A 13945-nucleotide genomic window follows, 5' to 3' on the forward strand; every position below is an offset into this window, starting at 1 on the left:
ATCTATCAACGCTGCTATAGAAAGACAGTGACTGCTCCTGTTTGCACCCACAAAAGTTAGTCAAGAGCTCGTGATTGAGTACTGAACTAAATATATGCATCTGAGTATTAATCTATAATAAAAATTAGCTGGGACTGGGGGGGGGGGGGGCACAATCATGTACACGCCATTGGCCTAGTTGCTTTCTATTAGAAAGGGGGGGGAAAGATTATCCTTTGTGCACTCTCCATGAAGTGGTTTTAATTTTGCTGCTTGACACTATTCACAAAGTCCCAAAACCCTACACTATGTACTACTAGTGTGGTTCGTGTATAAACTACTAAACCTCTTGTATCACAAACACTCACATGGCAAACTACCCCTTACTTGGGTTTTAATGGTGCACACTGTTAGAATACTGAAAAGCATTCTATGCTTTTGAATGGATGTCTGATCTAATCACTACACCGATCTCATAATGGTTTTAGTTGTCATGTAAGGATGAGTGATGGAAATGGGGGGGTGTTTAGGGGAGAATGCATCAGTCTGACGGAGGGGTATGAAAATGGAGCTTCATCACTGACACCAGATCTGCTGAACATACATTTCAGCAGAGAGATAAGACCTTGATGCTGAAAGCAACAATGGAATCTTAAAAGGATTATTTATGAAGGCTTTTTCTTCCTGTCTGATTTTCTGTGTCGGGTAGTCCTGAGGGTGCTAGCCATCAACCTTGATGTAGTTCTGTCCTTGAGCTGTTCTTGTCTAATGTTTTGTGTTGTGTGGACCCCAGGAAGAGTAGCTGCTGCTTTCACAACAGCTAATGAGGATTCGAAAATACCAATACCTTCCAGGAATTGCAAAGGGGTTTCTAGCTCTTCATTTGTCTACCTCAAACTCTTTTTCTTATTTGGGATCACATTGGCTCTAAATTAATCTGTTCTGTGTTGAGTTGGACTTCAAAACTTACAAAGTCTCAAATTGTTCTCAAGAGCATTTTCATTGTTCTCTAGTCTAGACATGCACAGTTTAGGGCCTACAGGTATTCTATCCCTAAACAGGGCCCTTCTACTATAGCAAAAATGTAATCTGACTCTAAAGGGCTTAATTGACAAAATCCTGAACTATCCCTTTAAGTATGGAACAGCCTTTACACTCCCTTGGAAGATTTATGGTCATCACTAGTTACCACAGCCACAACGTCATAAACCCCGCCCATTTCTACAATTTATCGTAATGTGATTTTAAACCATACTGCAAATCTTAAATTAAGACCAAAACGCAAGTTTTTCTTTTCATGAATTTTTATGCTGTGGTAACTAGTGGAAACACTCCCTGACGCATTGCAGGTGGTTGAAAACCAATCTAGTCCGGTTTACTGGGTCAGCTGATGTGCGCCGTTGACCTCTCTCTCTATATAACGTCCTGGGCTAGTTCATATAAACAAAGACATGAGAGAATTTACATTTCCAAAGAAAAAGGAAATAGAGAATGAGCATTATGTAGTTGGTTTTCAAATACAAAAGTTTTCGACGATTGGATACTTTAAAACGCGACTTTTAAGTGAAGGATAAAATTGAGAATAGTCCACGTTGCAGATAAATCAAAATTGTATATATATATATTCGGTGCGCGGACACCATAGTTGCTAGGGAGTGCAGTGTCCAGTTTAAAATCTAAACCAAAGCGGATTGATACACAATTTGAAGCGGCAAAGGGCGCGTAGGACTGTGGAAAATTTGATTATCATATTTACAAAGTCGTTGTTAGGTACAGTAGATAGTAAGATCAAATCAACATAACGAAATGGTAAGTTCCATTTCCTGTACATTTAAAAAAAAATGAAATGCACATTTTGGATTAATATAATTGGCTCTAATACATGTCATTTGTTTAGCCAGGTACAGTACTAGAGCAATCTAACTAGCAAGCTACACTACATGGCTAGCTAGTGTGTTGGCTTGGTTGCTTTCTAACTGGGCGGTTGATTAGCTAGTTAGCGAAGCACAGCAGACTGTTGGTTACTCACAACATTGTGATGATGGCTAACGAGATACAGTAACGTTAATTACATGTATTATCAATGTGGTAGCTAGTTAGATCTGCGTCAATCCAGTCGTTAATAAGGCTAATGTTAGTTGTGTCCGACATACACAGCCAGTTCCGCTACGACGAGGAAACTAACTACTGTAACGTTAGCTAAAGTTAGTATGGCTGTTTGTCGAAAGTATCCACATTGGCTTGGTGTCGTCTTTGTTCCACATTAACATTCGATAGTTTTCCAGGCTAGTTAATTTACCTGTACAGTCGCTAGTTAACTAGTTTTGTGTAGTTAACTATTTTGGCCAGCCAGGTAGTTAACGCTAGCTAGCTGGACCTGAGAGCTGGTCACGTCTAGAAAGTATCTTGCTTTCTTCAAATTAACGTCCAATGTGAATTTTCGTAACAAACTAGGATAATTTATGCACGAGGTTCGGGAAATTTAAAGTAACGGGTTAGGATAATTAGATTAGGGTTAGCTAATGATTTTTTTTAACGTTAATTGTATTATTAAAGCTGGATCGCTTCTAGACATGAACGTAACATCTGGAATTTGTCTGTTAGCATTGTCTATTTAACAGTTGGGTTCCTCAAAATGTTGTCAACTAACGTTAGCTTCTTCAATGTCTTCCGAACTTGGTGAAGCAACGTTACTATATATTGTTCTGGCTAATTTCATTTCCAGTGGGATATCCCCTGATCCAATGTGTTGCTTTCTAGGGCACTGTGCGGTAGCCTGATCAAACATTGGGGCAAATATGGTGCAAGACGGACTCATTTTTAGACAGAACATCACTCGCTAGCACGCTAGCTAGCTAATAATGCGATGTTGCAACTGAAGATGGACGTATAGGTAGCCATGTGTTCTACATTACAAGTAGCTAACGCTCGTTACTTATACTTTTTCCTGTGTAATTTTTATGCAGCCTATGATATTATAATTAACTATTTGGTTAGAATATTGTGGGTGGCATTTGAAAGAAATTAGTTGAAGTTCCTTCAAGTGCAAAAAAGGGGAATCCAAAATCAAAAGGTGTCATTCATGATATTGTTTTTTTTGCTTTCAGGCAGACCAACTGACAGAGGAACAAATTGCCGGTAAGATGGCTGTATTTGCTTAAACATTACCAAGGTGTTTAGATGCTTTAGTCAGCATTATGGATGTGGAGAGTGACCTTCAAAAAATTTTCATTCAGAGTTCAAAGAAGCCTTCTCGCTGTTCGATAAAGATGGAGATGGCACCATCACCACCAAAGAGCTGGGCACAGTGATGCGCTCGCTGGGACAGAACCCCACAGAGGCCGAGCTGCAGGACATGATAAATGAGGTGGATGCTGATGGTGAGAGACTTACAAACACTAGCACAAATGCTCTCCATCTCTCCCCCTCAGATTAACACACAAACGCAGACTATGCACACAATGGAGGGTGTTGATAATGTTCTGATGCAATATCTGATAAAAAAATAAACCACTTGTTCCTGTGACAGCATTTTTCTGTCATCCACAGGAAATGGAACCATTGACTTCCCTGAGTTCCTGACCATGATGGCGAGGAAGATGAAGGACACTGACAGTGAGGAGGAAATCAGAGAAGCTTTCAGAGTCTTCGACAAGGTCAGCTAAACTGAGGAATGGAAGACTTTTCAATAATCTTAACGTGGCAAGTCATAGTAGTGCAAATATTAACCAATGGGTTTCATCACTCCCAATAGCTCTGTCTCAAACCTCTCCAGAGTTTCAAAATGCATAATTATTTGACATTTAATATTCAGAAATTGCTCAGTAATAAGATCTGCATGTTGGTAAACACTGAATTCAAACCAAAAAAAAGAATTGATTTCTTGTTGCAGGATGGTAACGGCTATATCAGTGCTGCAGAGCTGCGTCACGTTATGACAAACCTCGGTGAGAAACTGACAGACGAGGAGGTGGATGAGATGATCCGGGAGGCTGATATCGATGGAGATGGACAGGTCAACTACGAAGGTCAGTTTTCCCGTCTTCTCTCTATCTAGTCTTAACAAACTAGGATCATTTATGCAGGAGGTTCGGTAAATTAAAGTAACAGGTTAGGAGAATTAGATTAGGGTTAGCTAAAATAATTTTTTTAACGTTAATTTTATTATTAAAGCTGCATCGTTTCTAGACATGAACGTAACATCTGGAATTTGTCGGTTAGCATTGTCTATTTAACAGTTGGGTTCCTGTTAACCTGAACAACACTGTATATTAGTCAGACAATTTAATTGTCCATTCACAAGCCAAGAAAAGTACAAAACGAATGCTGTCACCCAATTTAATCCATTCAACAACATGCATTGTAGCTTGCCTTATTTTGTCTTCATAGCAAAAAATAAAGCAGGTTGTTTTAGGTATTAGTGCTGCAGTTAGACCGTTGTTCTCATTCCTCTGTTTGGGCAAGATGGAGTGGCTGAGTCAATTGTTACTGTAAAAGGGAACATTTTATTTTTGACCACCACATCCCCTTTGATCATATCAGTGTTGGTAATCTGTCGGGCCATGCGCATGAAAAGGTAAAACATTGAAGAACGTAATGAATGGCACGCAGCTGCAGAAATGCATTTGATCTTCACATCAAGATATCGAAGTGTCCTCAGCCTTGCTCTCAACCACCACTCGAGGCATGGACAACAGAATACAGCTCTGAAAAATTAAACATGGCATAATACCACACTTATTTGTGATACTAATGAACAGCCCCTTCAAAAACTTGCACATCAATTTGCAGTCTAGATTCTGTTAACTCGTGGTTGTGGAGATGGCTCCCAAATATTTGTAATAAAATAAACTTTAAATCACTGTCTCAAATATGGTCAGGCTCAATTCCTGTTGGGTATTGCATTTCTTCCGTGCTTGATATTTTGGAGACACATTAGGCCAAATTTTTGGGTCCCGCTGTTCTTTGGGTTTCTCTTGTGCCGTGTGTCGATCACTTGTCAGCTAAGACACAAGTGGTATCTTATAGAATGGAGAACCATTTGCCAATGTAATGTATGCCTCCTCTGTCCTCCAAATGTTGGTTCTAATCTTGTCTTTCAGAATTTGTGCAGATGATGACGGCAAAATAATACCGTAAACCCAAAAGAACCCTTCACCACAAGACCAAACAGAGGGCAACACACTCACTGTCAACACTCGACTGTCCTTTTATTTTTTGCTTTGCATTTGGTTGCTTTCCCCCTTTGTCCATTTTGCTTGATTCACTCATCTGCATAATCTGTTTTCTTTCATTGTTGCTCTTTTCTTTGACATTTCTTTTTTTTCTCTCAAGTAAAATATTGAACAATTTCTAGCTAAAATGTATATGGGAAGAGAAATGCATGCTGTGTTTCTTTGGGAATATTTTTGTGCTACTCTGCTTGCATTGTTTATTACATGGTCTATTCTCATGCAATTTACGGTTGTAGATATTTGCTATCTTTTAGAAGTGCAAAAGATTAACATGATGGGAGATGACAGGATTTCAACTATAAAATAGACCGTAATGTACTTCCATGTGTGTATGCGCATGTTTTGGTCATTTTTTTAAAATGTTAACAAAATTCATGTTTCTTTGAAATTGTAACACATTTCTATTTAAGCATATACCCAGACTTAAATGCATGCTTACAAACTCATGATTAGTTGGCTGCAAAGTTGAACATTTGGGTATAGCAGACATGGTTGTCCAAGCACTCCCCTGTGCCGTGCTGTATGCATATCTCCGTTATGACCTGATGTTAAACATTTGAAGATTTTCTTATGCTAGAGCAGGGACGTGTTCATTATGCTGTTTCTGTTGCAAAATGTTTTTGATTAAACTGAAAACAGAATAACTTGTGTTTTGGTTATTAAATGTTAATTGGTTTCCCTAATGAATATGCCCCTGGTCTTTCTGTTCAGCACCACCAGTCTTGTTTGAAATGATTTATGCTATTTTAACAATCAAATAATGATTTCATGTAGATTTCACTTATGCGTAAAGATGTAAGGCATTACTATTTTTTTATGGTTATGACATAAGTGGCAATGAACTTCAAACACACTCTGAACAACTTCCCCAAGCAAATGCCACTCACCTTGTAATTGTGGTTTTAAAGGAAACTCTGTACAAGAAAATGCATTTCCCTGTCTATTTTTGAAAATATGTTACCTGTGGAAGGGTGAATACAAGTTGTTTGAGTCTGCTGCTTGTGGTTTTGTACTGAACTTGTGTGTATGTGAAGTCATGGTCTGTTGTCGCTGTCCTATCTGATCATGCCATATTGCATATTTAACTTGACAACCTTTCATGTTGTCATCCATATTTTAGTTTCCCCCTCCCATTCCTCAGTTTACTTTTTTACTGTCCATAAATGTTGTCTTTCTGTTAATGATCTTTGTTAAAAAAATAAATAATGGAATACTTTGCCAGTTCAGTTGTCATGTTCTTTCCCCTGCCCTTTAAAGTTGTCAGCTGGTTTGGAGGAGAATGAGAGATTATGCATTCCATTGCTAATTAAACTCTTTGACCAGTGTTTCTATACCAAGATTCCTGCCTTTCATTTAAAGTGCATTTAGAAAGTATTCAGACCCCTTGACTTTTGACATTTTGTTACATTACAGCCTTATTCTAAAATGTATTCATGTTTTTCCTCATCGATCTACACAATACCCTATAATGACAAAGCAAAATAGGTTTTCAGATGTATTTTTTACATACGTATTCAGACCCTTTGCTATGAGGCTTGAAATTGAGCTCAGGTGCATCCTGTTTCCATTGATCATCCCTGAGGTGTTTCTACAACTTGACTAGGGTCCACCTTGGTAAATATAATAGATTGGACATGATTTGGAATGGCACACCTGTCTATATAAGGTCCCACAGTTGACAGTGCATGTCAGAGCAAAACCAACCCATGAGGTTGAAGGAATTGTCTGTAGAGCTTCAAGACAGGATTGTGACGAGGGATAGATCTGGGGAAGAGTACCAAAAAATGTCTGCAGCATGGAAGGTCCCCAAGAACACAGTGGCCTCTCATCCATTCTTAAATGGAAGAAAGTTGGAACCACCAAGACTCTTCCTAGAGCTGGCCGCCGGCCAATCTAAGTAATCAGGGGAGAACGGCCAAGAGCCTGATGGTCACTGACAGAGCTCTCTGTGGAGATGGGAGCACCTTCTAGATGGACAAACATCTCTGCAGCACTCCACAATCAGGCCTTTATGTTAGAGTGGCCAGACAGAAGCCACTCCTCAGTAAAAGGCACATGACCGCCTGCTTGGAGTTTACCAAAAGGTACCTAAAGACTCAAGGGCTATGAGAAACAAGATTCTCTGGTCTGATGAAAATAAGATTGAGCTCTTTGGCCTGAATGCCAAGCGTCACCTCTGGTGGAGACCTGGCACCAGTCCTACGGTGAAGCATGGTGGTGACAGCATCATGCTGTGGGGATGTTTTTCAGTGGCAGGGACTGGGAGACTAGCCAGGATCGAGGGAAAGATGAATGGAGCGATCATTGATGAAAACCTGCTACAGAGCGCTCAGAAACTCAGACTGGGGCGAAGGTTTACCTTCCAGCAGGACAAAGACCCTAAGCACACAGCGAAGTCAACGCAGGAGTTGCTGTGGGACAAGTCTCTGAATTTCCTTGACTTGCCCAGCCAGAGCCTGGACTTGAACCCAATCAAACATCTCTGGAGAGACCTGAAAATAGCTGGGCAGCAGCTCTCACCATCCTACCTGACAGAGCTTGAGAAGATCTGCTGAGAAGAATGGAATAAACTCCCCAAATCAGGTGTGCCAAGCTTGTAGCTTCATACCCAAGAAGACTCAAGGCTGTAATTGCTACAAAAGGTGCTTCAACAAAGTGCTGAGTAAAGAGTGAATGCTTATGTAAATATGGTATTTGCAAAAAAAAATGTAAAAAAAGTGTTTGCTTCGCGATTATGGGGTATTGTGTGAAGATTGATGGGGGAAAAATAATATTTAATCCATTTTAGAATACGGCTGTAATGAAACAATGTACAATACGTGAAGGGGTCTGAGAACTTTCTGAATGCACTGTACATCTTTTTTTAATGTAGAATGAATAACAGCGCAATGTTGTAATTACTCTAAAAATGTCACCATTTGTGTTTCACAGTGCTGTGTGGTATTAGCTGGCTGTTTTATGATAAACCCCTTGCACAATTCCTCTACCCCGTCAACCAATAGCTGAACAGGTGCGTGTGTGTGTATTGATTGACGTTGGGTTTTACGAATAGTACAAACAGTTACAAAACGTTTCGTTTTTCAACTTAAAGGAGAGTTTCTATTGGACAAATTCAGGTAGGTTTCTCCCCGTTTCGTTTCGTTTGCGAAACGTTTTACAACAGAATCAGTGGAAAGAATACACCCCTTGAAACTAAATTGACGTAATGAACAAGCTAACCAATAGCAGGTAGCCAAGGGGTGGGCGAGTCATCTGAATGGGTTTAAATGTCTTATTTCAATAGACAGCAAGCCATTCATTGTAACACCAGACTTTCTTCAGCCATCAAGGAGGACAGTTAGCTAGGGTGCACAGAAAAATCGTAAAAGCCACATGCACTGAGGTAGACCAGCTAGATCAAATTACGCTGATTGAAGAGAAGAGCGCACTGCCAGCGACAGTCAAAAGCGCCACACCAACACCCATGCTAACGTCAGATAGCCACTGAACGTTAGCTGGTAGACTTTAAAGCCTCAGTGATTCACGCGTTCTACTGTAGACTTGAGACCGAAAGGTAAGTTTTTATTTTTGCATTGCAAAGTCTTAGAGAAAAATAGATTTTTTTGTTGTTGTTTGTTGCTTATACCGTGGTAGTTGGCCAATATCTATCCATCCATCATACTATGTTTTTACATGCAGGTACAGAGCTGCTAGCTAGTTAACAGTTGGTTGGCTAGCTAGCTAGTTAGCTATGCCAGCTACTGTAGCCCTTTCTGCATGCAAGTTAGTTAGCTGTGAGGTGGCTGTATACTAAGCACCGAGCAATAGTGGACAATGCAGCCGACATCTCCCACAAATGATGGTGACATTTCCACATAGCTAGCCATTTAGAATTATCCGCGACAATGCCCTTTTGGACTCTAGTAAAAACTAGTAATGCACGTATTCGCTATCTTCTGACTGACAAATAATACTCCGAATGGACGTCAAACGTGAGAACATTGATTGAGATTGATTTGTTTGTTCTCTCTATCAGTGAAGAACCTTGACTTTGGTGTTACACCAAGCACTGGTGAATCGGTCAAGAGTTCAGTGGAACAGCAACTGTCTGGACAGGTACAACATGCACATGAATGAATCTGTGGGAATGTCTGGAAAGGTTTCTCTTATAAAATCTAGTTTATAGCATGTAACAATGCGTAACTTTTGGACTCCTTTTGACTCATTCTGATACATAGACCTAGCAGTGTTTTTCAATTATTGTCCTCGGGACCCATGAGGTGTGTAGACAAGTCCGAGGTGCAGGCCAGACCCTTGGCTTGGGTATACAGGACCAGTCTGAAGAATCCTGCGGTGGCATAGCCTTTATTGTGCATTAGTGTCCCAACCATCTATTGTGACATTTCCTTATGGTTTCTACTTTTTTCATATCTTACCAACTGCTGTCCATGCCTAATAAATCAGACTGTGATACCAGCATTCTGGTATACACTTAAGCAATAAGTCCTGAGGGGGTGTGGTATATGGCCAGTATACCAGGGCTAAGAGCTGTTCTTGTGCATAACGCAGAGGGCCTGGATACAGCCTTTGGCCGTGATATATTGGCCATATACCGCAAACCCCCGAGATGCCTTATTGTTATTATAAACTGGTTACCAACGTAATTAGAGCAGTAAAAAAAAAAGTTTGTCATACCTGTGGTATATGGTCTGATGTACCACAGCTTTCAGCCATTCAGGGCTCTAACCACACGGTTTCTAATCTGAAATAAAGCACTGCAAACACTAAGTTTACTTACAAATCAGATTGTTGAACAAAATCACATTTTTACTTACTCTGCCGGTTGTCTGTGCGCTTTGTCTTTATTCGGGTCAAAATTTGAAAAAAATAGCCAAAGGACAGTATTACTTACCCAACTTTATAGTGTGCTGTTACTGCCATTGAAATTTCTATCATCTGGCACATGTGCGAAACCATGTAAATATCTGCAAGACTTCAGTTAGTATGCCTACATGAAGGCTACTTCTGTCTTGTGTACGTAACGTGCCTTAGGTGACAAGTCATAATAGCCACACACAGACACCTGCATTTTGAAGTTGGTTTAATAATACTTTCTTGTGGATAAATTTCCACAGGCAGAAATCAGCTGACAATGGGTAGAGTAAGTTCACATTTTTTTATGTAACTTTTGCAACAGATGGGACATAGGTTTGCATCAATACAAAAATATCTTAGGGACTATAGCTGTCCCTACATTTTCAGTCTGCAACATTGCTAGACTTGGTTTTTGAATGTCATGGTTACCAATGGCATTTAGGCCTAGGTTCAAGTTACCCAGGCTTACAGCTTACTAAACACATCGCTGGGAAAGAGACTGTTCAAATATGGCATGCTCTTTGTGCTAGCCTATTTGTTTTCCACCTGCAGTGTATTTGCATGTACTGTCTTAAGTTTGATTCTGGCTGATCAATCCCTTCAACAGCCTACTTGAGGATTTTAGCAATGAAGTCCTTTATCTACTTTCCCAGAGTCGGATGACCTAGTGGATAACATTTTTATGTCTGTGGTAGTTAGCAACTTCAAACTGCACTTTCCTCATTGCCAAAATCTAGAAGTATCCCTTTAAAAGAGATTTCAACTTTTTTTTAAAATCTATATTTTGGATGTAAATGGCATGTTATAGAAGAGACACTTTTTTTGCGATTTATTTTTCATTTGTTTATTTTAATTTTTTTTTTTTTAATTTTAATGTTTTTTTTTTTTACTTGAACTTTCAACAAATTTTTGCTTTTTCTGCAGTGCCAGGGTGTGGATAAAACATGCACAAAAACACCTAAATACATCCTTCTAGAAACAGCAATGCTCTCAGTATAGTCATACATCTACAAGACCTGCATGTGAAATTGTCATTCCGAGGGGTATCTGCAATGTTATATTCCATTTTGTGCCATTCGAGTGATTTTAATTTATTTTCCCCCCCTATCCACTTGTGATACTTCTCTGTGTAGCATGAGTACTCAAAAGTATGGCTTGAGTCACACAAAATGGTATTTAACATTGCGGCTGAAGTTAGTAATCACACAATTTTAATGTGTACAACATCTAAAGACCTGCATCACTACTGAGAGCGTTGTAGTTCTAAAATGAGATACTTGGGTGTTTTTGGAGCTTTTATTGTTTTATCCACTCCCTGGCACTGCAAAATGAGAATAGGAAGTCCATTGCTGGTTGGGGTACATTTTTCTAAACAAAAAAAAACTAAAATTAGTGTGGACTCTTCTATAACATACAATTTACATCCAGAATGCAGATTTGGTTAAAGAAAGTGCACTTTTCATATAGCTGGATCTATGCAACATGTCATAGAACTCCACTCAAGCTTAGATCTTTTGAGGTTTGAAAATGTCTCTTCTGCAAGTATTGCTTAATTGAGCAGGAATTGTTGTTATTGCAGAAATCTGTCCAGCTACCTTGTCAAAGGTAGGCTTCCTGCAATACTTCTTAGGTTAGAGGTCATTCTCCTATTTTTAATGGTAGTCTATGACATGGACTCCTTGTACTACAATTGTGTAGTTACTGTAAAGATTATTGCGGGCAAATCGTGAAGAAAATAAAATGCATTTAACCTACTCACCATGTTTCCAGAATCTAAAATGAATTGTTGATTGGTGTTTGTTGTGAAGAGCATGTCCTATCAGTTCCAGATGAGTTGATAAAGTTGAGGCTTTGTTTCTTCAACACCACTTCCATATCTCATGTATGTTTATAACTGCATGGTGGGGTTGTTTACCCAACAACCTCAACTTGCTACACTTGCACTCTGGTTATATTCAGTGCTATCAACACAAGTAGCCTAGGTCCTGGCTACTGTGTTCCAGAATCTTTAGGATTCAGCCTCTAAATTGAATAAAACTAAACTTGTGTAATGATGGTGTTAAACAGGCTACAACTTTTGTTTTTCTTAGTTGGCTATCAGCCAACTGGTAACCATTTACTATATGCCACATCAGTGTTTGTTGAACTGAGTGTTTTTATGCGTGTTCAGTCATCTGGTTTTAAGACCAATTCATTGCCCCAACATGTTGTAGTATATTGCCTCACCACTCTGGTATGTCTGTGTAGTGGGAAAGACCAGCACAGACACTAAGCCTGTCTACATGTAGACTGTATGGAACATGTCAACCTCCTTGTTCGGCCTGTCGTGGCCCATTTAAGTCATCAGGGTATTGATGGCCATGTTTAGGCCCATGTATTTATGTGAGTGACATATTGGCAATATTTGGATAAGAACAGTGAAATGGTAGTAGTGAAACCTTGGAATGTCACTAGGGCCCTAGGTCTATGCTGTAGGTTGGGTTGTCACAGGGATTGACTTTACATTCTGAAAGGCACTTGCCCATCGGTAAGTTGGGAGTCCTTTTTTTAATTTTTATTATTTATAAAAAATAAAAAAAATTGGTTGCCTGACGATTATGATCACTTGGTCGAAAGTAAATTAGCTATTTACATACAAATGTGCCATATAGCCTGCTTTTCACTTATACATGGGGAAGGAATCGGAAACTGAGAACCAAAATGCTAAGAATTCCAGTAACCACTAAAAATCTCAGAACCAGCTAAACTTGCTTGACCGCCATAAATTGTCTTTCACCTAATACAATAGGATGACCCAGAGCTGATAGATATCTATCTCCGGATGAACCAGAAAGGTCAGGTTTAGGCTACTGGAATTCTTTGCAGTTTAGTTTTCAATTACCTGCCCAAATCGGGCATCCTCAGCGCAAGCTCAACTGCTCAATTTACTTTCCCCAGGCAATAGGGCAACACCTTCAATATCAATCCCTGAAACTCAAAGTTCTCTGTGTAGTATTAACTCATTAGGTAGTCAACTTATTACAGTAGACATCATGTTTTACAATGTGAGGGCTAGGCTACTTCTCTTGTCTGGAAAGAAGACACTAGATGAAAATGGAGAGGCTGTTCAACAAGGACAGTCTGCTGATTGTGAGGTCCTTGGTGCCAGACTTTCTCCAGAGCCCTCATTAAGCCATAAAGCAAACACACCCTGTCAGCCTGAATACAGAACACATTGAAATATGTTTGCAGCTCATTTCTGTAAGGAGGATACTGGGTAGAAATGGTTGACAGGTCAAATTACAGTTGTGAATGTACTAGGCTGTATTACAATAAGCTGCCTTTTAACATGTCTCTCAAATGATTGGACCAGAGGAATGTCGTCAAGAATATCCTGTTTCATTTGCCCCACTTCCATTCATTCAGCCTCAGACTAGCCTCCTTTTCTTTTTTGTGCCCCCTCTGCTCTTTCCTTGTGCTTTATTTTCAAGTCATTTCTATTAATGGGAACATAGTGAAGTCTTTGGTTCATTCACCTGCATTTGAGGATGTTATAAATTAAGGCTGTCACTTGCAGTAATGTACTAGGTTAGGGTTAAAATGGTTAGGGATTTCTTATCAATTGTTTGGTTTTATTCTAATGCCAACATGACAGTGCCATGAGAATTTCATAATAAATGGTATCGTTTGTCCACGTGGCAAAACAAATATTTGTTATCAAGGGAATCTGACATCAAAAGAGCATTCCTGCAAACTGCCTTTTTTTAAATTTTTACCTTTGAACCTGTTATTGCAATGTGCGCTTGGGCAGTGTTTGGTTTGGGCCAAATCTGTTTCGTTTTCAACGTGCAGTGCATGTACAGCTATAATGAAGTGCCTTTATGATACTGACTTTTACA

General features: G+C 39.5%; 2 protein-coding genes across 3 annotated transcripts in view; both read left to right on the top strand.

The window, feature by feature from the left end:
* The first annotated feature begins 1402 nt into the window (after positions 1-1402).
* On the top strand, positions 1403-6429 carry LOC106563500 (calmodulin-1). The gene is made up of 6 exons (XM_014129151.3): positions 1403-1788; positions 3087-3117; positions 3216-3359; positions 3529-3635; positions 3872-4007; positions 5082-6429. The coding sequence occupies exons 1-6, from the start codon at positions 1786-1788 to the stop codon at positions 5108-5110; spliced, it is 450 nt and encodes a 149-aa protein (XP_013984626.1). The 5' UTR covers positions 1403-1785; the 3' UTR covers positions 5111-6429.
* Positions 6430-8462: 2033 nt separating this feature from the next.
* LOC106563498 (pyruvate carboxylase, mitochondrial) overlaps positions 8463-13945 on the top strand; it is a 119654-nt gene continuing 114171 nt past the window's right edge. The window contains exons 1-2 of one of the 2 annotated variants that reach the window (XM_014129149.3): positions 8469-8766; positions 9229-9308. The gene's annotated coding sequence lies outside the window, so the exon portion shown is untranslated. Of the gene's footprint in view, positions 8767-9228; positions 9309-13945 lie in introns of both variants that reach the window. The other variant, XM_014129148.3, reaches the window with a different exon arrangement.

This window comes from Salmo salar, chromosome 11 (genome assembly GCF_965601325.2).
Source record: "Salmo salar chromosome 11, fSalSal1, whole genome shotgun sequence".
Classification (NCBI taxonomy): Eukaryota; Metazoa; Chordata; class Actinopteri; order Salmoniformes; family Salmonidae; genus Salmo; species Salmo salar.